Source organism: Balaenoptera ricei, chromosome 2 (genome assembly GCF_028023285.1).
Source record: "Balaenoptera ricei isolate mBalRic1 chromosome 2, mBalRic1.hap2, whole genome shotgun sequence".
Lineage (NCBI taxonomy): Eukaryota > Metazoa > Chordata > Mammalia > Artiodactyla > Balaenopteridae > Balaenoptera > Balaenoptera ricei.
Genome location: NC_082640.1, coordinates 62,443,201 through 62,465,768, shown reverse-complemented (window position 1 = coordinate 62,465,768; position 22,568 = coordinate 62,443,201). Strand labels below are relative to the sequence as shown.

General features: G+C 42.1%; 1 protein-coding gene across 1 annotated transcript; it reads right to left on the bottom strand.

Annotated features, from left to right (window-relative positions):
- Positions 1–15,591: 15,591 nt before the first annotated feature.
- On the bottom strand, positions 15,592–22,362 carry LOC132360381 (cytochrome P450 1A1). The gene is made up of 7 exons (XM_059915448.1): positions 22,277–22,362; positions 18,588–19,452; positions 17,907–18,033; positions 17,729–17,818; positions 17,512–17,635; positions 17,280–17,366; positions 15,592–17,116 (listed from the first exon to the last, which is right to left on the bottom strand). The coding sequence occupies exons 2-7, from the start codon at positions 19,422–19,424 to the stop codon at positions 16,807–16,809; spliced, it is 1,575 nt and encodes a 524-aa protein (XP_059771431.1). The 5' UTR covers positions 19,425–19,452; positions 22,277–22,362; the 3' UTR covers positions 15,592–16,806.
- Between the last annotated feature and the right edge of the window lie 206 nt (positions 22,363–22,568).

The window sequence follows — 22,568 nt, the reverse complement described above, 5'->3', positions numbered from 1 at the left end:
TTTTTTAATTGTGGTAAAATATATACAACATGAAGTCTACCATTTTAGCCTTTTTTAAGGGTTCAATTAAATGGCATTAAGTGCATTCACAATGTTTTATAACCATCAAACACTATCCCAAAGACTTAAAATTTCATTATCTTGAATTTTGGAAAGGCAATCTCAAAAAAGTTGTTAGAACAGATTAGCCACAAGAGCAAGGAATAAGTTGTTATCTTGGTTACCTCATTAATCAGAATGATAATAATGATATTTAAAATAAACATAATAAAAGTTTACATGATAATCATTAAGAATTTTAGTCCTTCCTGAAGTGAAGAATCCTTGTTGCTTTATTTAAAAAAACCCTTGGAGCATAGTAAGAGGCAGCATAGAAACACACCAAAAGAGTAGATTTTTGAGAATTGAGAGTATGCACATAGGTGAGACAAAATAAAATTTTGTTGTCTGAGTAGAGTATGCAGAGGGCAAAGATTATTATTTATTTCTTCATGTCTAGAACAAACTGTATATTCCAGGCCATAATATTTCTTTAGCTATAAGTCCCCTTTTCCTATCATATTTAAATTTTTTTCTTACTAACATTATTATATGAATACATTTAAAGATTTAGTCATACCCTACAATGTTGGTTGGCAATATTATTTAAAGTTTAAATTTTCAAGTTAAAAATATAATTAATTTTATTAAATGTTGTTAGATAGTATATATCACATTGGCTTTGCTATTTTATATTAAGCCCTATGTGAGATAAGTACTTTCCATAACAAACAAAAGCTAAGGGAGTTCATCATCACTAATCTTGCCTTACAAAAAATGTTAAAAGAATTCTTCAAGCTAAAACAAAAAGATGCTAATTAGTAACATGAAAACATATGGAAATATACAACACACTGGGAAAGGGAAGCATATAGTAAAATGCAGAATACTCTAATACTGTAGTATGGTGGTGTGTTAAGAAAATTAACTCTAGTGTAAAGGTTAAAGGACAAACAGATTAAAATAGCTAAAGAACACACAATATAAAGAGATGTAAATTGTGACATCAAAAACATAAACGTGGGGGGGGAGAGTTTTTGTATATGATCAAAGTTAAATTGTTATCAGCATAAAATAGACTGTTATAACTGCTTTGGGAGAGATCCCAGGTGTTCTCCTTACTTGCTGCAAGTGATAAATCCTTCTTTCTCCTGCAAATTAAAAAAAAAAAAAAAAAGACTGTTATGAGATGCTTTATGTAAGCTGCATGGTAACCACTAAGCGAAAACCTACAGTAGATTCAGAGAAGATAAAGAGAAGGGAATCAAAGCATACCACTATGGAAAATCATCAGTTCACAAAGGAAGACAGCAAAAGAGGAAGAAAGGAACATGAGAAGAGCAAAATAGCCAGAAAACAATGAGCAAGATGGCATTAGCAAGTCCCCATCCTTCAACAATTATTCTAAATGCAAATGAATTGAATTCTCTAACCCAAAGACATAAAGTGGGTGGATGGATAAAAACAAGACCCAACTACAAGAGACTTACTTCAGCTTTAAGGATACACATAGGCTCAAAGTGAAGGGATGGAAAAAGATATTCCATGGGTAGTTATCCTTATATCAGACAAATAGACTTTAAGCCAAAAACACTAACAAGAGACAAAGACAATCATTATATAATAAGTGGGTCAGTTCATCAAGAAGATACAATGATTATAAATATATATGCTCCCAACATCAGGGCACCTTAATATATTAAGCAAATACTAATAGATTTGAAGGGAGAAATAGACAGCAATACAATAACAGTCAAGGTTTCCAATACTCTCCTTTCAACAATGGATAGACCATCCAGAGAGAAAATCAACAAAGAAATATTGGACTTGAACCATACTTTAAACCAAATAGACCTAACAAATGTATACAGAACCTTCCACCCAACAAAAGCAGAATACACATTATTCTCAAGTGCACATGGAACATTCTCCTAGATAGATCATATGATAAGTCACAAAACAAATCATGGCAAATTTAAGAATATTTAAATAATACCAAGTATCTTTTCCAACCACAATGGAATAAAACTGGAAATAATTAAAAACAGGGAAGATAGAATATACACAAATACGTGGCAATTAAACAACACACTCCTGAACAACCAATAAGTCAAATAAGAAATCAAAAGGGACATTTTTAAAAAATCTTGAAAGAAACAAAAATGGAACCACAACATATCAAAACCTATATGATGCTGCAAAAGCAGTTCTAAGAGGGACATTCACAGCAATAAACACCTACGTCAAGAAAAAAGAAGGGCTTCCCTGGTGGCGCAGTGGTTGAGAGTCTGCCTGCCAATGCAGGGGACACGGGTTCGAGCCCTGGTCTGGGAGGATCCCACATGCTGCGGAGCAACTGGGCCCGTGAGCCACAACTACTGAGCCTGCACGTCTGGAGCCTGTGCTCCGCAACAAGAGAGGCCGCAACAGTGAGAGGCCCGCGCACTGCGATGAAGAGTGGCCCCCACAACTAGAGAAAGCCCTCACACAGAAACAAAGACCCAATACAGCCATAAATAAATTAAAAATAAATAAATAAATAAAGTGAATGATTTTAAAAAAAAAAAAGAAAGAAAAAAGAAAGATCTCAAATAAACAACCTAACCTTATACCACAAGGAACTAGAAAAAAAGAACAAAATAAGCCCAAAGTTAGCAGAAGGAAATAAGAAAAATCAGAGCAGAAATAAATGAAACCAAGACCAGAGACACAATAGAAAAGATTAATGAAACTAAGAGCTGGGTTTTTTATTTTTTTAAGATAAAATGGACAAACTCTTAGCTAGACTAAGAAAAAAAAAGAGAGAAGACTCAAATAAATAAAATCTGAAATGAAGTAGGAGACAGGGAATTCCCTGGTGGTCCAGTAGTTAGGACATGGCACTTTCACTGCTGGGGCCCAGGTTCCATCCCTGGTCAGGGAGCTAAGATCCCACAAGCTGCATGGTGCAGCCAAAAAAAAAAAAAGAGGAGACATTACAATTGATACCACAGAAATACAAAGGACCATAAGACACTACTGTGAAAAATAAGATGCCAACAAGTTGGATAACCTAGAAGAAATGGATAAATTCCTAGAAACATACAAACCACCGTGACTGAATCATGAAGAAATAGAAAATCTGAACAGACCAGTAATGACCAATAATGAGTAAAGAGATAGAATCAGTAAACAAAAACCTCCTAACAAATTAAAGCCCAGAACCAGAAGGATTCACAACTGAATTCTACCAAACCTTTAAAGAAGAATTAATGCCAATCTTTCTCAAACTCTTCCAAAAAACTGAAGAGGAAAGAGCACTCCCAAACTCATTTTACATGGCCAACATTACCCTGATACCTAAACCAGATGAGGACACTATAAGAAAAGCAAATTACAGACCAATATCCCTGCTGAACATGGATACAAACATTCTGAACAAAATACTAGCAAACTGGATTCAACAGTATATTAAAAGTAACATAGGGAATTCCCAGGTGGTCCAGTGGTTAGGACTCAGCACTTTCACTGTCATGGGCCCAGGTTCAATCCCTGGTCATGGAACTAAGATCCCAAAAGCCGCATGCGGCCAAAAAAAGAAAAACACAACCAAAAACAAAACACAACAACAAAGTAACATACACCATGGTCAAGTGGGATTTATCCCTGGGATTCAAGGATGTTTCAACATACACAAATCAAAAATATCCAGTTAGCGTTAGGGTTAGGGTTAACAAAATGAAGGATAAAAATCATATAATCATTTCAATAGATGCAGAAAAAGTATATGACAAAATACAACATCCTTTCATGATAAAAATGCTCAACAAATTGGGTATAGAAGGAACATGACTCAACTTAATAAAGACCATATATGACAAGCCCATAGCTAACATCAAACTCAGTGGTGAAAGGTGAAAAATTTTCATCTAAGATCAGGAGCAAGACAAGATGTCCACTCTCACCACTCCTACTCAACATCATACTGGAAGGCCTAAGCCAGAACAATCAGGAAAAAAATAAATAAATAAATAAAAGGCATTCAAATAGGAAAGGAAGAAGTAAAACTGTCTTTGTTTGCAGATGATATGATCTCATATATAGGCATAACTTGGAGATAAGTGGGTTCAGTTCCAGATTCACAATAAATCAAGTCACATGAATTTTTTTTGTTTCCCAGTGCATATAAAGTTATGTTTACCCTATATTGTAGTCTATTAAGTGTACAGTAGCATTATGCCTAAAAAAGCAATATACATACCTTAATTTTAAAATACTTTATTCCTAAAAAATGCTAACCATCGAGTCTTCAAGTCATAGTAGTAACATCAAAGATCACTGACCACAGATCACCATAACACATATAATAATAATTTAAAAGTTTGAAATACTGCAAGAATTACCAAAATGGGACACAGAGACACAAAATGAGCAAATGCTGTTAGAAAAATGGCTCCAATAGACTTGCTGAAAGCAGGGTTGCCACAAATCTTTAATTTGTAAAAAAAAAATAATATCTGTGAAGCTCAATAAAGAGAAACACAACAAAACCAAGTATAACTGTACAGAATATTCTGAATATTCCACAAAAAAACTGTTAGAACTTATAAACAAAGTCAGTAAAGTTGCAGGATGCAAAATCAACCTACAGAAATCAGTTGCTTTTCTACACACTAACATCAAACAATCTGAGAAGAAAATAAGGAACACAATCCCATTCACAGTAGCATAAAAAACAATAGAATAGGAATAAATGTAACCAAGGAGATGAAAGAGCTTTACACTGAAAGCTCTAAGACTTTGATGAAAGAAATTGAAAAAGACACAAACAAATTGAAAGATATCCCGTGTACATGGATCAGAAGAATTAATATTTTTTAATGCCCATGCTACCCAAAGCCACCTATAGATTCAGTGCAATCTTTATCAAAATTCCAGTGGCATTTTCCATAGAAATAAACAATCCTGGGACTTCCCTGATGGTCCAGTGGTAAAGAATCTGCCTTCCAATGTAGGGGACACGGGTTTGAAGCCTGGTTGGGAAACTAAGATCCCACATGCCACAGGGCAACTAAGCCCGTGCACCACAACTACTAAGCTTGCACACCTCAACAAGAGAGCCCGCAAACTACAGAACCCATGCACCCTGGAACCTGCATGCCACAACTAGAGAGAGAAAACCCACACGCCACAACTAGAGAGAAGCCCACATGCCACAACTAGAGAAAAGCCCATGGACCATAATGAAGAACCCACACGCCATGATAAAAAAGATCCCACATGCCACAACTAAGACCCGATGCAGCCAAAAGAAAAATCCTAAAAATCCTAAAACACACACAAACACACACACACACACACACACACACACACGCCCACACGCAAAACACAAAAAAGCCAAAGCAATCTTCGAGAAAGATGAACAAAGCTGGAGGCATCATACGTCCTGGTTTCAAACTATATCACAAAGCTATAATAATCCAAACAGTATGGTACCAGCATAAAAACAGATACATAGACCAACGGAACAGAATTAAGGGCCCAGAAATAAACTCTCACATATCTGGTCAACTAATATTTGACAAAGGAGCCAAGAATTCTCAATGGGGAAATGATAGTCTATTCAATAAATAGTGTTGGGAAAAATGGATTACTACATACAGGAGAATGAAATTGGACCCCTATTTACACCATTCACAAAAATAAACTCAATACTGGTTAAAAATGTAAACATAAGAACTGAAACCATAAAACTTCTGGAAGAAAACAGGGGGAATGCTCCTTCACATTTGTCTCGGCAATTATTTTTTTGATGTAACACAATAAACACAAGTAACAAAAGCAAAAATAAACTAGTGAGACTACTGCACAGTGAAAGAAACAACGAATGAAAAGACAACCTACAGAATGCGAGAAAATATTTGCAAATCATATATCTGATATTTTGGTTAAAATCCAAAAATACAAAGAACTCATACAACTCCATATCCAAAAAACGAACAATATGATTTTAAAATGGGCAGAGAAACTGAATAGACATTTTTCCAAAGACATACAAGTGGCCAACAGGTCATGAAAAGGTACTTGACATCAATAATCATCAGGGAAATGTAAATCAAAACCACAATGAGCTATCACCTCACACCTGTTAGAATATCTATCAATAAAAATACAAGAGATAACAAGCGTTGACTAGCTTGTGGAGAAAAGAAAACAACTGTGCACTGTTGGTGAGAATGTAAATTGGTGCGGCCACTATGGAAAACAGTATGGAGGTTCCTCAAAAAATTAAAAATTGAGCTGCTATATGATACAGCAATCCCACTTCTGGGTATATACCCAAAGGAAATTAAAACTGGATCTTGAAGAGATATCTGCACTCCTATGTTCATTGCAGCATTATTCACAATAGCCAAGATGTGGGAGCAACCTGTGTCTGTCAAACAGATGAATGGATAAAGATGTGGTATATACATACAATGGGATATTATTTAGCCATGAGAAATAAGGAAATCCTGCCATTTGTGACAACATGAAGTGGACCTTGAGGGCATTATGCTAAGTGAAATAAGTCAAACAAGGAAACACAAATACTGAAATATATCACATATATGAGGAATTTTAAAAACCTAAACTCATAGAAACAGAGAGTAGTGTGGTGCTTACCAGGGGGTTGGGGGTGAGGGAAATGGGGAGATGTTGATCAAGGGTACAAATTTTCAGTTATAAGATGAATAAGTTCTGGGGATCTACTGTAGGGCATGGTGACTATAGTTAATAATACTGTATTATACACTTGAAAGTTGCTAAGAGAGAAGATCTTAAATGTTCTCACCAGAAGAAACAAATGGTGATTATGTGATGTGATGGAAGTGTTAGCTAATGCTATGTGGCAATGATTTTACAAAATATACGTGTATTAAATCAACACATTGTACATCTTAAACTTATACTATAGGTCAGTTATATTTCAATAAAGCTGGAGAAAAAGGTTAAGCTTTATAAAGGATAACTGTATTTGTACGTAGCCAAAGGATAAGAAAAAGCTATTATCTTAACTCCGTACATTTGTTCTCACTGTCCTGTAAGTTCTAATTTCCTTAGGTTATTTTATACTTAAAAATTAATAATTAATAACTTTCAAGAGCTCAAAGTCAGAGATCTTAAAAACTAAATTTTAGTTTAATTTAAAAACAATCAATATTAATATAAAAAATTAACAGAAAAAAAGACAGCTTAGCATTTACATAGAAAGCTCAGGTTTAGATTTAAACAATTTACAGTACTGTCTGAAGTTACAAAAGTCTATCTTTTTATGAAAACTTTAGTTATCATCATTTAATTTAGTTGAACACATAGGTTTACAACTTTATTTTATTTTAATCTTTAACATCTTTATTGGAGTATAATTGCTTTACAATGGTGTGTTAGTTTCTGCTTTATAACAAAGTGAATCAGCTATACATATACATATATCCCCATATCTCCTCCCTCTTGCATCTCCCTCCCACCCTCCCTATCCCACCCCTCTAGGTGGTCACAAAGTACCAAGCTGGTCTCCCTGTGCCATGCGGCTGCTTCCCGCTAGCTATCTATTTTACATTTGGTAATGTATATATGTCCATGCCACTCTCTCACTTGGTCTACAATTTTATAAATAATAATAAAAGTAATATTAGCTTATCTGACCAGTAAATCTAGTATAGGAAACTTAAGAGATTCAAACTACAGTTATTAGGCTTTCTTTGAGAAATTCAAACCTTTGCATCACCTAAAATAGTGCTAGAGTTGCTAAAATTGTGATAAAATCAGGGTTAAGTCATATTATCAAACCAGATTAATTTCCGAGGATTCATTTTAACTAGAAATACTGCTTTATTTTTTCCTTTTATGGTAATATTCCAATTATTAAATTACTTAAGTTGGTTAAAAGCTCTGAGTGACCTATATTGGTTTTTACCTTTCAACTTAGTAACCAAGGCCATTAACTTAATTCAATTATTCCTTTTTGTTCCCTTAGGAGTTCAGCTTCAGCTAGACACACACACACACACACACACACACACACACACACACACACAAAAAAAAAGTCTTTAAAGAATCAGCATATTTAAAACACTATAAGCTAAAATCATCTCTTTCTTTTAGAAATTCTTGAGTTTCCTTATTTTAAATTCACACAAGTCCTTAGCAGATAGCACAGAGATCTTACAGATTCTAAGGAACCTTACAGTAACCTGATTTAGTAGTTTTCTCTTTTTTTAATGTTAGATTTGTCTAAATGGATATTCCTAAAGTGTACAAAAAATGAAAGCCTTTATCGCCAACAAAAAGACTGACTATTGTAGACTGAGTTTCTGTTTTCCTTTTTGTTCTAAAACATTGGGGAGGTATAAACTCATAAAATTAAAAAATTCCCCAAAGTTCCCTGAAATGGCCACTGTAACTCAAACTTTCTTAAATAAAAAACTGCTATTTTACCAAATGGGCTCCGGAATTAAGGTTACAAACAGAGAAACAATAGGAAGCAAGAATTCAACCAGGAGGAGTTTGAGGTTAGATGCTGACACACCCAAATAGATAAGAGAAGAAAATACCATGATTATAACAAGGTATGGAGGTTTGAACCGAGCACACAGCTGGGCTGTACCGCACTGATGCAGAGACCTCTGACTACACTTCCAGCAGCCACCATGTTATCCTACAGCAAGGCTGTGGAGGAGGAAATACCACACTCTTGCCACCAAGGCATTCCTTTCCTCCAGACAAGACATGGAATGCCCCGCACTATATGTCCACAAGTCTGATGGACCTACAAACATAAGGATTGCTAGATTTAGCAAATAAAAATATACGATGCCCAGTTAAATTTAGATTGCAGATAAACAATAAATTTTTTTAAATATAAGTATGACCCCAAAGTTATTAGAGCTCTCGAGGGCCAGTTTGGAAAGAGACTTATTAGGTCTGTGCCTCTATCTGTTCCCTAAAAAAATGTTCCCTTGTAACAATCAGAACAAAAATTATCAAGGAATGGGAAAAAAAATCATTTGACAAGTCAATTAAAAGTAATAGAAGAGGGACTTCCCTGGTGGCACAGTGGTTAAGAATCTGCCTGCCAATGCAGGGGACATGGGTTCGAGCCCTGGTCCAGGAAGATTCCACATGTCACGGAGCAACTAAGCCCGCGAGCCACAACTACTGAGCCCTCGAGCCACAACTACTGAAGCCCACTCACCTAGAGCCCGTGCTCCACAACAGAGAAGCCACCGGAATAAGAAGCCTGCGCACCGCAACGAAGAGTAGCCCAAGCCCGCACGCAACAACAAAGACCCAACGCAGCCCAAAATAAATAAATAAAAATTTTAAAAAAGTAATAAAAGACAAACAGCTTTAGTAAAGGATTGCCTAATGCTCTCCAAAGTATTAATCAAGAGAGGAACCATGAAGGAGCCTAGGATATCCTAGGATAACAAAATACAGCAATGAGAACTCAACAGAAATACCTGAAGTTCAATATTGTCCTTGAGACATACCCAGCGGCAAACCGGAAGAAGGCCACACAACAGTTCAGAATTGAGCGCTTAAGATTTGAGGGTCCTGTGGGGTTGCCATGATGTGGGGTCTTTATTTTGATGAAACTTCCAAACTATTAATAATAAGGAGACCAGCTAAAAGAGAAAGCTGAGTTTATTAAACCTGCCGAGCAATAGAGACATGCATTCATTTGGAAATACAATCTTTCCCAAATAATTCTTCAGCCGGGCTTCTGTCTATTACACTGACTATGCAGAGAGAATTCTGATTGGCTCTAACAGAAGGGGGAAAGATTCTGATTGGCTCTTACACCGAATAGGAACAGCTTCAACAGTCTATAAGACTGGTTTATTCTGGCCTCCTGGTCCCTGATGTGATTTGTTAAATTGAGATATATGCAATATGTATACCATAATATTCACCCTTTAAAGTGGGCAATTCAGTGGCTTTTACTATATTCACAAAGTTGTGCAGCCATCACTGCTAATTCCAGAGTGTTTTCCTCACCCAAAAAGAAACCCTGTACCCATTGGCAGTCACTCCCCATTCCTCCCTCTCCTTAACCCCAGGCAACCACTAATCTGCTTTCTGTCTCCATGGATTTGCCTACTCTGGATATTTCATATAAATTGTATCATTTAATATGTGACCTGCATATAATGTGTGGTCTGGCTTCTTTCACTTAGCCTAAAGTTTTCAAGGCACATTCATGTTACAGCATGCATTAGTGCTTCATTCCTTTTTATGGCTGAATAATAAGGATATATCACATTTTGTTATCCTTCCATAAATGATTAACATGTGGATTGTTTCCACTTTTTTGGCTACTATGTATAACACTGTTGCGAACATTCATGTGCAAGTTTTTGTGTGATATTTTGTGTAATATTTTCACAACATTCATGTGAAAAATTTTGAGAATGTTAGGCATAACTAAGAATGGAATTTCTGGGTCATAACTATGTTTAACCTTTTGAAGAACTGTTTTCCAAAGCAGCTACATCATTGTACATTTCCACAGCAATATATGAGTGTTTCTTTTTATGGACACTAAAGTATATCATGCTTCCTTAAAAAGACACTCAGAAGCCTCCAAAATGAGACAAGCACAGATTATTCAGGAGAACTTCCAAGAGGAATAACTGAATTCCTCTTCATGCGTACTCTGCCAACTACAATTCCTACAGTGGGAACAGTACAGCTAAAAAACGTTTAAAGCTTGTCTCTGACCTACCAGAAGTCATATAGGACCCCACTGCTCTGAAAGCCCACAAAGTACTCTAAATCCATTAACAAGAGTTGTCATGGACAATCATATATGGCCCGTGATTTCCTCTAGTCCACGAAGTCAACATTGCTACCACTATGTAAATACTACAGGACAAACAGAAAAAGCAACCTGACTCTATAAAATAGGCCCAGTTGGATTCTGGGACATGTTTTGATTGCATGTATTTAATAATCTAGATCCTTGGCTTCCAGACCTATCAAAAGACTAATAGTCACTTTGATCCTGATAATTACCTATGTTACAATACGTACCAATACAGCCTATCCAGAATCTAAGTACCATTGGGGCACTACTAGTAGGGCAGCCATTGTCACAACAGATGGTCCAATAACTCATCCTACAACAGAAACATAAAAGATTAATCCGGTTCAATTATAGACTACATTCAGTGGATGGCCTTCTTAATCAGCAAATTGATCTTAATCAGCAAAACCTTGGCAATGATGAAAATCTGGATATAATGTATGAATGTCCTGAGACTTAACTTTGTTCTTTTTTTTATTATTATTTTTTATTTTATTTTTTTGGCTGCATTGTCTTCGTTGCTGCATGTGAGCTTTTCTCTGGTTGCAGTGAGTGGGGGCTACTCTTTGTTGCGGTGTATGGGCTTCTCATTGGGGTGGCTTCTCTTGTTGCGGAGCACAGGTTCTAGGCTCACAGGCTTCAGTAGTTGTGGCACGTGGGCTCAGTAGCTGTGGCTCTTGGGCTCTAGAGCGCAGGCTCAGTAGTTATGGCGCACAGGCTTAGTTGCTCAGCGGCATGTGGGATCTTCCTGGACCAGGGCTCAAACCCGTGTCCCCTGCATTGGCAGGTGGATTCTTAACCACTGTGCCACCAGGGAAGCCCTAACTTTGCCTGTTCTTGACCAAAAAGGAGGATGGAGAAAGAGCAGCTCCTGACAGCTGGAACTGATCTGGTGCTCACAGCTGGACCACAGTATTGTTACAGGCTGTTCTGACGCTCATAGGCCATTTTGTTCTCCCCTTCTCTGGTTCTTTTCTCACAGAACACCAGCCCCATACAGGTTATTCTGAGAACATGATAAAAATGAAACTCTTCATAGAGACAGAAGTAGAATGGCTGCAGGAAGGAGAAAATAGGGAGTTATTACTTAATGAGTATAGCGTTTCAGTGTTCCAGTGCTATGGATATGGATGGTGGTGATGATCGCCTAACATTATGAATGAATTTAATACCACTGAACTGTATACTTAAAATGGTTAAGATGGTAAATTTTATGTTATGTATATTATACCAACATTTTTTATTTTATTTATTTATTTATTTGTTTTTAATATTTATTTATTTGGTTGCACCAGGTCTTAGTTGTAGCAGGCAGATTCCTTAGTTGCGGCATGCATGTGGGATCTAATTCCCTGACCAGGGATCAAACCCAGGCCCCCTGCATTGGGAGTGCAGAGTCTTACCCACTGTGCCACGGGGGAGGTCCCTTATCAATGGTTTTTAAATGGAAAAAAGCAAGGCTACTTTATACTTTTGTCTGAGCACAAATAAAAGCAAGGTCACAATGTTACCCACCAAATACCCTATCATAGAATTGTCCCCATTTTCTGACAATGTCCAATCTAGAGCTAACCCTCCCCTGTATCACTCAGCCAAAGCCCAAATCGTTTAAGTTCTTTCTAACATCCTCTTATTGAGACCCCTACAGCTCCCCATGGTGTGTGTTTTCCCTTACTGCGATGAATAAGAAACCTGGCTTGTTTAACTACAGGTGTGTTCTTGGTGGTCTCTGACTGAAGGGCATTGACAACATATATAAATTATATTTCTAAAAAGCAATGAGCAATACAAGTTATTTCTACTATTCCCTTCATTTTTATAAAACAAGTTTTCTTGAACCACACCCAGGTTAAGAAATAGAACTTTATCTACCATCCTAGAAACCCTCCACATGTCCCATTTCAATTATAACCCACTCCCTCCCTGCAAAAGTAACCACTTTCCAGACTCTTATAGTAATCATTTCCTCATTCTTACCAAGATTTATTACCAAGTGTATATTCCTAGACACCATGTTTTAGCATTGTTCATTTCTTAAAATTTGATACGTCTTTTAAGTCTACAAGTTTCCACTCCATCTCTTTCTCTTTCTTACAGTTTTTCTGTTGAAGACCCCAGGGCTTTTGACCTGTAGATTTTCCCAAAGTCTGAATTTTGTTGATTGCTCTCTGATATTACCATCCAGCATGTTTCTTCATCCGCTCTATTACTGCAAATTGACAGCTGGACCCAGAGGCTCGGCCAGACTCTTGTTCAGTCCCTTTGGCAATACCGTGGGCAGTGTTGGCTTCTTTTATCATGAGGCACATATCTGGTTTTCTCCCTTTTTATGATGCTGGCGTTTGTTGGATGCAATGCCCAGATCCATTCATTTAGTGGTGGATACAAAATAGTGATATTCCAATTCTATTATTTCTTTTTCATTTATTAATTGGAATACTTTCATTAAGAGATGCTTCTTCTTATGTACTATTTGGTTATCTGTAAGTATAGCTCACATAGGGAAGGTAGAATGAATGTTTGCTTCTTTGCCTTTGTTTTTCATTTTTTAAGGTAGTGAATTGGTTTTTCTGAAGATGAACAACTAATTTCAATATATGTGTGTGTATATATATATTATATGTATATAAACTCATGGATTCAAAGGTATTTGATAGGTTTTAATCAATGGCAATTATTATTATTGACAGTCAAGTTGTCCTATCTTTGGCCGCTTGGAGCCTCTTCAGTTGGGCTCCTGAATGGCTTGACCCACTCCTGGTAGTGTTTGCGGCTTCTTTGCTATCTTGTATGAGCAACTGTTCCAGGCTCATCTTTTACATTTTCTGCCCCAGTTCTGTAACCAGCATTTCTCCAAGAAGCCCTGGATGGTAATCTAGGCATTAGGGATGCTCATTGCTTGAGTTGGTCATTGTTTCTAACAGTTAGAAAAATATATACATATAATACATTATATATAATATAATAATATACAATACATATCATATATATATATATATATATATATATATATATATATATACACATACACACACAGCATATATTTTAACTTAAACATTTATATGTTACATGTGTACCTCCTTTTTTCCACGCCAAAGATCCTGGTTCTCAAGGATAGAGGGGATGATGAATTAGAATATTCTCATTATTAGTTGCTCTTTGTTTTAACCAACATTACTCTATAGTCTCAAAATAAAAATACTAATATTACCATTACCAATATGATTAGTGAGAACAGTTCCATAAGTTGTTTTGCATATGCTGTCCCCATTCCTCCCTTTTTTTTAGAATAAAGATTGGCATACTTTTTCTTTTTTTTACTGTTTTAACTATTTTAAACTGCATAATTCAGCGGGTTTTAGTATATTCACAAATTTATATAACCATCACCACTATCTTATTCCAGAATATTTCCACCACCCCTAAAAGAAGCCCTGCACCTTCCATTCTCCCTGACCCTATCCCCTGTCATCCACTAATCTACTTTCTGTCTCTCCGGATTTGCATGTTCTAGACATTTCATATAAATGGAAGCATACAACATGTAGCCTTTTGTGTCTGGCTTCTTTCACTTAGCAATGATGTTTTCAAGGCTCATCTATGTTATAGCATATAATACAAGTTATTTTTTAAGTAAAAAATAAGTCAGTACAGGAATGATTGGATGCCAAATTCCTCATCTTCCTATGTAGACAGGGTTGTTCCAGCTGACTTCAGCTCCTTCCTTGCAGTAGCCTGAAACTCTTGGTGAGTGGGAGCTATCCACTCCTGCCAGAAAGCACAGTGCATGTATGGCAGTTCCTGGCCACTGCACAATGTTTCAGGAGGAAAGGTGGGCTGTGGTCACAGTGCATCTCTCCTCAGTCCCTTAGACAGAATAGCTCCTGACTATGTGGGTCCAGCCTCTGCCCCGACTTGGCACCACTACTCTGCCATCCCAGATGGAGAGGGATGATCTCAATATTGAAATCTGGGCAACAGTCGGCTTATGGGGCCTGATAATCAAACACTTTGTTCTCCATCTGTGACCAGTTCTGGGTTCTAATAGGGGTGCAGGACCTGAACGGGGCATGGCTAGTGAGGAGGAGACCATGACTTCTGAGCTGAGAACCTTTCCCCTCCCCCACACCATGACCAGAGTCCACCTGTTGGACCTGAGCATCTAACGCTGTGAGACCCAAGTGAGTCTGCCTCCCATCCTCCAAGGAGGGCCCCACGCAGATATCCCCAAGACCTGGTAACCTTTCCCAGCACCCACTCCCCCACCCACCCAGCCCCCTCTGGCTCTGGGCTTCACCCTCCTGTATGTATCTGTCTGGTAGAGACCTGATCACAATGAATTGGGTGATGTTTTAATGAGTTAGGTCCCTCAACTAGCTTGGGAAGCTCTTGAAGGAACCGTGTTTTATTCACTTTATCTCCCCCAGTGCCTGGTCCAGAGAATGTTCTTCATCAATGTGTGATCAGTTAGAGAAGGAGGAGCGCAGTGAAGTGATAGAGTCTTGTGCCCCAGCCAGACTGTGAGCTGCCTGAGAGCAGCAAGTTCCCCTCTCCACCGCCTCCTCCTCCCCTTCGTCCTCCCACAGTAAAACCCAACACGAGATCGGGCTCAGAGTGGGCACATAGATGAGTGACGGCTTCACTCAAGATTTTAAAACTCTCCACCTATACGACTTTTGGATAATATCTTTATTTAGCTCAGGTAGATGCTTCCCACACATTTCTGGATACTTGGGTTAGAATTTTCTCCATAGCACTCAATAAACAGTTCTTAAGCTCTCATATATGGTAAATGCAAACATACAAGTACAATACAGGCTAAAATAAAAAGGCCCTTGCATACAAACATTTTTAAAAGACGTTTTAACACAGGGCATAGGGAAAGGAGACCCAGTAGAAGGTGATTGAATTACTACCCCTTCCCTCCGGACCTGGTCCTGGTGCCTGGATTTGGGCACTCCCTCTGCTCTCTGCTCCTCTTAGACACAAGTCCCCAGCCCATCCTGGACAGGAACAGGGACCTTGCAAGGCCAGGAGGCAGACCTGTTCCTGCCTGCAGAGAGGAAGGCGATCTCCCAGGCACAGTGTCCCAGACCTTAATGGTCAGATTGCTCAGCCTTGCATAAGCGGGGAGACCAACCCTGTGTCAGTATCCTGGACTGCCTCTCCCTTTCACTCTTTTTTTTTTCCCTAATAAATTTATTTATTTTTGGCTACATTGGGTCTTTGTTGCTGCGCGCAGGCTTTCTTTAGTTATGGCGAGTGGGGGCTGCTCTTCGTTGCGGTGCGTGGGCTTCTCATTGTGGTGGCTTCTCTTGTTGCGAGCACGGGCTCTAGGCATGGGGGCTTCAGTAGTTGCAGAACGCAGGCTCTAGAGCGTAGGCTCAGTAGTTGTGGCACACGGGCTTAGTTGCTCCATGGCATGTGGGATCTTCCTGGACCAGGGATCGAACCCGTGTCCCCTGCATTGGCAGGCGGATTCTTAACCACTGCGCCACCAGGTAAGTCCCTCCCCTTCACTCTTGATGCCTCCCAATTGTCAAAGAGATTGGACAGGCCCTCGTTGCCTGCTCTAAATGTTTCTCAAGCCAGTCAGCCTGAACAGAGAGCCAACCAGCTGGTGAGCCCAGGGGCTTCCAGAGAGCTCTTTAGAGGTTTCCAGAGGCCTGAGGACCTCCTATCCCTTCCAGGCCTCCTAGCTTAAGCACAACTTTGGAAGGGCTCCATCAGCTCCTGTATGGCCCCTGCTGTGTCCACTGTCTGTGGTCAGTGCGCAGAAGGACAAGTCCACGGTAGGCGGCAGGTATAATCTCTCAGGTTTGCCCACAGCTCAGACAGCAAAAAATCAGCCAGACAATATCTGTGCGTTTAGGCCAAAGTTTAGATCCCCTGGGTCAGCCCCCTGGCCTGGCTGCCCAGACAGGCCAGTAGAGAGTCTAGGCTGCAGGGCTCTCCGTCCCCTGAGAGCGCATGTGCGCCTGGAAGTGCTCACAGTGGGCATGCTTCATGGTCAGCCCATACACGGGGGTCATGTCCACCTTCACACCCGGGGTCACACGGAATTCCACCTGCTGCAGGAGGATGGCCAGGAAGAGAAAGACCTCCCAGCGGGCAATGGTCTCACCGATGCACTTCCGCTTGCCCAAACCGAAAAGAATCACTTTCTCACTGAGTGCTTTGTTGATGGTGCCATCAGCGGTGAGAAACCGTTCTGGCCAGAAGGCAGACGGATCATCCCACAGCTTCCTGTAATTGGAGAGAGGCAGCTGAAGTAGCAGCTTGGGGGCTCAGGACCAGCAGGTGGGTTGAGCCCCAGCTCGAAAGAATAGGGTTTAGGCAAGAAGCCCAGGGACAGGAGAGTCTGAAGCTCAGGACAGAGTGAAGCTTCCCCTGCCCCCTCTCAACTTACTGGTCATGGTTGATCTGCCACTGGTTCACAAAGACACAACGCCCCTTGGGGATGTAAAAGCCATTCAGACTTGTGTCTCTTGTGGTACTGGGGAGGGGGGAAGCTCAGTTAGGCTCAGGGCCACAAGGAGATCCCCCTGCCTCCCATACGGTGTCCCTCCCACCACCCTGATCAGGTACATGAACTGGAGTAAGTCCCAGCATGAGACAGCAGCGGACCCGTGGAGCCTCACCTGTGGGGGATGGTGAAGGGGATGAAAGAGGAATGTCGGAAAGTCTCCAGAATGAACGCCTCCAAGTAGGGCAGCTGGGGTCTATCAGAGAGCCGGGGCTGCCTTGCGCTGCCAATCACTGTGTCTGCAGAACACAAAGGACCAGACAGATGAAGGGGCCACTCAGACCTTGGTTGGACCTCCTGCCTTGAGCACACTGAAGGAAGCCACCACCTACCCAGCTCCTCCTGAATCTTTTTCTGCACGCTGGGGCTTGTCACCAGGTACATGAGGCTCCAGGAGATGGCAGTTGTGACTGTGTCAAACCCTAGCCAGGGGAGAATAGAGGGCAAAGTTAGGTGGTTGGTGGGTCAGGACAGCTGGGAAGAGGAAGGGCACAATGAGTTAGCTCATACCAGCTCCAAAGAGGTCCATGACGACATTAACGATCTTCTCATCTGACAACTGGATATTGGCATTCTCGTCCAGTCTCTTGCCCTGACAGTGTTCAATCAGGCTGTCTGTGATGTCCCGGATACGGCCCTGGGTAGGGAAGGCCCACGGGTGAGCAAGATCCCAAACCCAGACTTGCCTCTCATCCAGGCCTGGTCCCTTCCCATCCCTAGCATCTTCGTTAGGGAGGTGACTGCCCCACGCCCGAGGCTACCATTGCAGCTTCTCTTGCCTCTCCAAGGCTGTCTCCTGACTCAGGACACTTGCAGTCCCAACTCGAGGGACATCTGACACAGAGTCCAGTACCATTATCATCTGGACATGCCCTTTACCCTTTTCTCTCCCATGAGGCCGGAAGACCAGCTCTTTAACTCTTCCTGGTCCCCACAATAACTGACCTAGGGTCCTGCACGGACTGGCTATTTCAGTAAATATTGCTGTCTGATGGAAAGATAGAAGGGCTGGTCAAGAAAAAGTTCTATCTCCCTGCCAAGGATGGAGTCCCCTCCACTACTGGCTTCAAAATCCCAGGGTGAAGGCCCGCGAGAGCCTGCCAAACCCTATGCTGCTCCAGTTATCTCTGACCTCCTGACCCCTGACCCTACCCACTCCCTACCACTCATCTGCCCCTCCCCAGCCTGTACCTTCTCAAACGTTTTATAGTGTTCCTTGAGCATCTTCTGCATGAAAATGTAGAACCTCTGATTCAAGTCCTTGAAGTCATCCAGGGCAGTGTTGGGCAGGTAACGGAGGATGGGGATGAAGTCGGCTGGGTTCCCAGAGGCAGCCACCTCCCCGAACTCATTACTCAGGCCGACTACGCTAAGCAGCTCTTGGTTGTCATGGTCATAGCGTCGGCCAAAGCACATGGCACAGATGACATTGGCCACTGACACCACTACATACCTGTAGGGGTCAAAGCGCCCAGACCCTGCCATCAGCTCCTGGAACTTGCCGATGAGGTACTCGGCCTCCTTGCTCACGTGCTCTTCCAGGTAGCAGGAGGACGAGGAAGCCGGGTCTGAGGCAACGGAGAAGGAGTTGAGAGCATTCTGGGCCAGGCGTCGCCGGGCAGCCCACACTGGTCCAGAGTCTGGGTTGAAGGTCATACTCTGGCCATCAGCGACTAAGGTGAAGCTGTAGAGGTCAGGCCGGCCCTTGAAATCATCGCCCTGCCGCACCAGGGCCTGCCGGATGGTGTCCAGGCCGCTGAGCACCAGCACGGGTGTGCAGCCAATGCGGATCTGTAGCACGTCTCCATAGCGCTGGCTCAGCCGCGACAGGGCCAAGTGTGGGCTCTTCCCCAAGGTCAGCACATGCCCGATCAGGGGCCAGCTCCAGGGCCCTGGTGGACTCTTCAGGCCTTTAGGGACCCGAGGCTGCCAGGCCTTGACCACCCAGAATACCAGGCAGAAGGTGGCAGAGGCCAGGAGAAGCTCTGTGGCCGAGATGGGGATGGAGAGTCCAAACACAGAGAACATGATCAGTGTAGAGATTCCAAGGTGGCTGCTGAGAGGTGGGATAGGAGCGAAAGATCAAGACATCAGATGGGGAGCTGGCAGGAGCCAGTGTCCTAAAGTGTCAGCACACTGGTCAAAGAAAGGGAAAACCTTATCCAGAACTGTTCACTGGACATGAAGGGGAAGAGGAGGTAGGAGAAGCTGTTTGTTGAGCTGCCACTATGTGCCAAGAATTTTAGTCATTCTTCATTCAGTCCTGGCCACAGCGTATGTGGTAGGCTGCAGTGAGGCTCAGAGAAGGTACGTAATTTGCCCAAGGTCACACAGCCAGGAAGTATAGGATCCAAATCCCAATCCAAATTTGCCTAATTCCTTTCTCTTAACTGCTGCACCAATCTAAACATCAGCCTGTGATTTCCATAGAGCACCTATACTATTATTTGCTTCATATTTTTCTAAAATCAGCTTTAAATCCACCCACTTAGCATCATTCCAAACCATAATATCTGTGTGAAAGTACAGGGTATTTTTCCCTAACATATATTAAAATAAACACATAATCGATGTGTATCACCCAATTCCCCTTGAGTACTACCCACCCAACTAGGGAAAACGCTATCAGAGAGCAACGGATCATCCACTCCTTCAGCCTCGTTTCACATTTGGGGAAACTCACCTTCAGAGGAGGCACTGACTTGGCTACAGGCACCCAACACTCAGACAGAGCCAGGACTCAGACCTCTTAGGGAAAGTTCCTTGGGAAGTTTTCAGCACCTGTCATAGGTACCTCCCTTGGAAGAGTGGTCAGATCAATCGATGAAAAGGGATTTTCCCGGAACCCTCAGTTCTCTATTGCTCAAACCCAGGGTCTAGGGAATCCTGCCAGACTCTGGGACAGGGTGGGGACGGGGACAGGGGACTGTCCCCTTACTTACTGTCTAAGCCACTCTGCCCTCATCCCCAGCTCTCTGAGTTCAACTGACCCACGGTTTAAAAGCAGCTGGAGGCCAGCTAGATTGAGGCTCCAGGTCACAGAATTCCAGGCCAGGGTTTTCATTGGGCTCAATTCTCAATGAATGAATAGTCTGGGCCTCCCCCATTTGCCAGTCACTAGAGAGCTGTGAATAAATGGAAGGTTCCCACCAGGCAAAGGCTGCAAGAAAACTCCAGACTGGAATCTGGGAAACTAGGAATGGAGCTGAGTTTAACAGAGGCTGAGACAATACTTTCTCTCTAGGTTCGGTCTAGAAAGGGTGTGCAAATTCATGGACTACTCTCTTCGAGGCATGGGGCTCTGACTGGGACATCTTACTGGTGCCCTGGACTGGTGGTCAGGACACCCAGTGTTCCAGGCTCTATGATGTGGCCTTGGATTAGTCGGTGCATTTTACCCTTCTCGGCTCCAGTCACATCACCTGAGACAGGGAGTGCGACATGACCTCTGATTCAGGGTGCCCAGCTGATCTCAGAGAAGAGAAAACCCAGATCTGACCTGGGGAAACTCACAGTCTGACTAGTGAGGTTTCCCCACAGAAAAGCCAGCCAAGATGGGGAGATTGTATGGTTCCTACCTCAACTACTATAGCCATCTGTCTGGGGAGGCTTCCTGGAGGAGCTGAATCCCAAAGCACACTTTAGTCCCAACACCTTGAGTGAACTGGGGACACTGCTAGGCCTTGGTGTGCCATGGTTTTCCCTTCTGCACACTGGGTGCCCCAAAGACCTCTAGCCTTAGTAAGATGGTAGGAGGCCAATCTTCTAGATCAATTCTCCTTTGATTTGGATATGTTGAAGTTTTGTTGAGAAGGAGGTTGGAGAGTAGATTAGCAAAGTTTCAAGAGCAAAATTACAGTGTGTTAAAGTGTGGGGGGAAAATTAGTCTTATTTTTTCCCTACGTGGGATACAACACTGTGAATTCAATCTTCAACTGAAGGCCCAGCACTTCTCCTAAAACACAGTTCTTTGTTTCTTTCCTTAACAAAGTTTAAGCTAGTGTTAATAAATTAAAAAGAGAAATTGCTTGTCTGTCCACTTCAGCTTTGTTTTATGCCCATTTCATATTGTTGTCTGTGTTGTAATTCATACTTTTATACCATTTCTGATGTGTAAAATTGGTTGTCTTGTAAATATCTTATAAAGAGTTCAATGGTAAATAAACTATTGTGGCTGTTAATTTTGAAAAAAAAAAAAAAGATGGTAGGAGGCCAAGAGAGATGTGACTGCTGAATTTTCAGGGTCAAGCTTTCTGCAGCGGGCAGTCTCTCACATTGACTGCCCCCAGCAGAGGACAGAGAAGACAGTCAATGGAACAGGGAAGGCCCCTCGGCAGTGCTCAGGACTCCCACTCAGATCAGCCTCCCATGTGGGGCCAGCACACCTCAGCACTGACAAGCTATGCCTTGGGAGGGTGGCTCCAGCCAGGGGTAGCTTTTAGATAAGTCAGGGTACAGCTAGTAAGAACCCAACCTGCCTCCTCCATCCACCCTGACCACCCAGGAGAAGCCCCCCCTCACACAGCCTGAAGGAGGGCTGCACTGGCTCACCTGTGTCCTTATTCCAGCCTCCCAGGTGACCCTTATGGGGAAGCCCCAAGGCATTCATGGAGTCAGTGGGAGATGGAGCTGGAGCCTGCGTCCTGGAGTCCTGAGAGGGGAGCATCTACGTCTAGAGTTCTGGTACTAGTCGAGGGACCTTGGGCAAGTCCTGCCCTTCCTCAGGCTTCAGTTTCCCCACTTAGTGAGGGAGCTGGACTGCCTCCTCACTAGGGACACTCTTAGCCTTTTTTTGAGATGCTAGACCAGGAAGACCTTGATGCATCAAAATTTTCCTTTGGGGGGAGGGAAGGGACAACCCAGAAGCCCCCAGCACTCACCTGCGTCTGTGGGGGGGTACAGAGCTGAGCTGGGAAGAGTGGTCTCTGGAGCCAGGGACCCCCGAAGAAGATCACAGAAGGCTCCAAGGAACTGTCACCTTCTGGGTGAGGGTGAGGGTGAAGGCACTGCCACCTTTATAGGCGGCTTTCTTTTGTGGCCACGCCTCCTGGAGCGCTGGGATGGGGCGGGGTGGGGGGGGCGGGGTGCGGCTGGCGAATGGTCGCTCTAGGATGGAGGGAGGAGTGGGGAGACAGGACGCAAGGGGATAGGTAAGAACCCACTATGGGATGC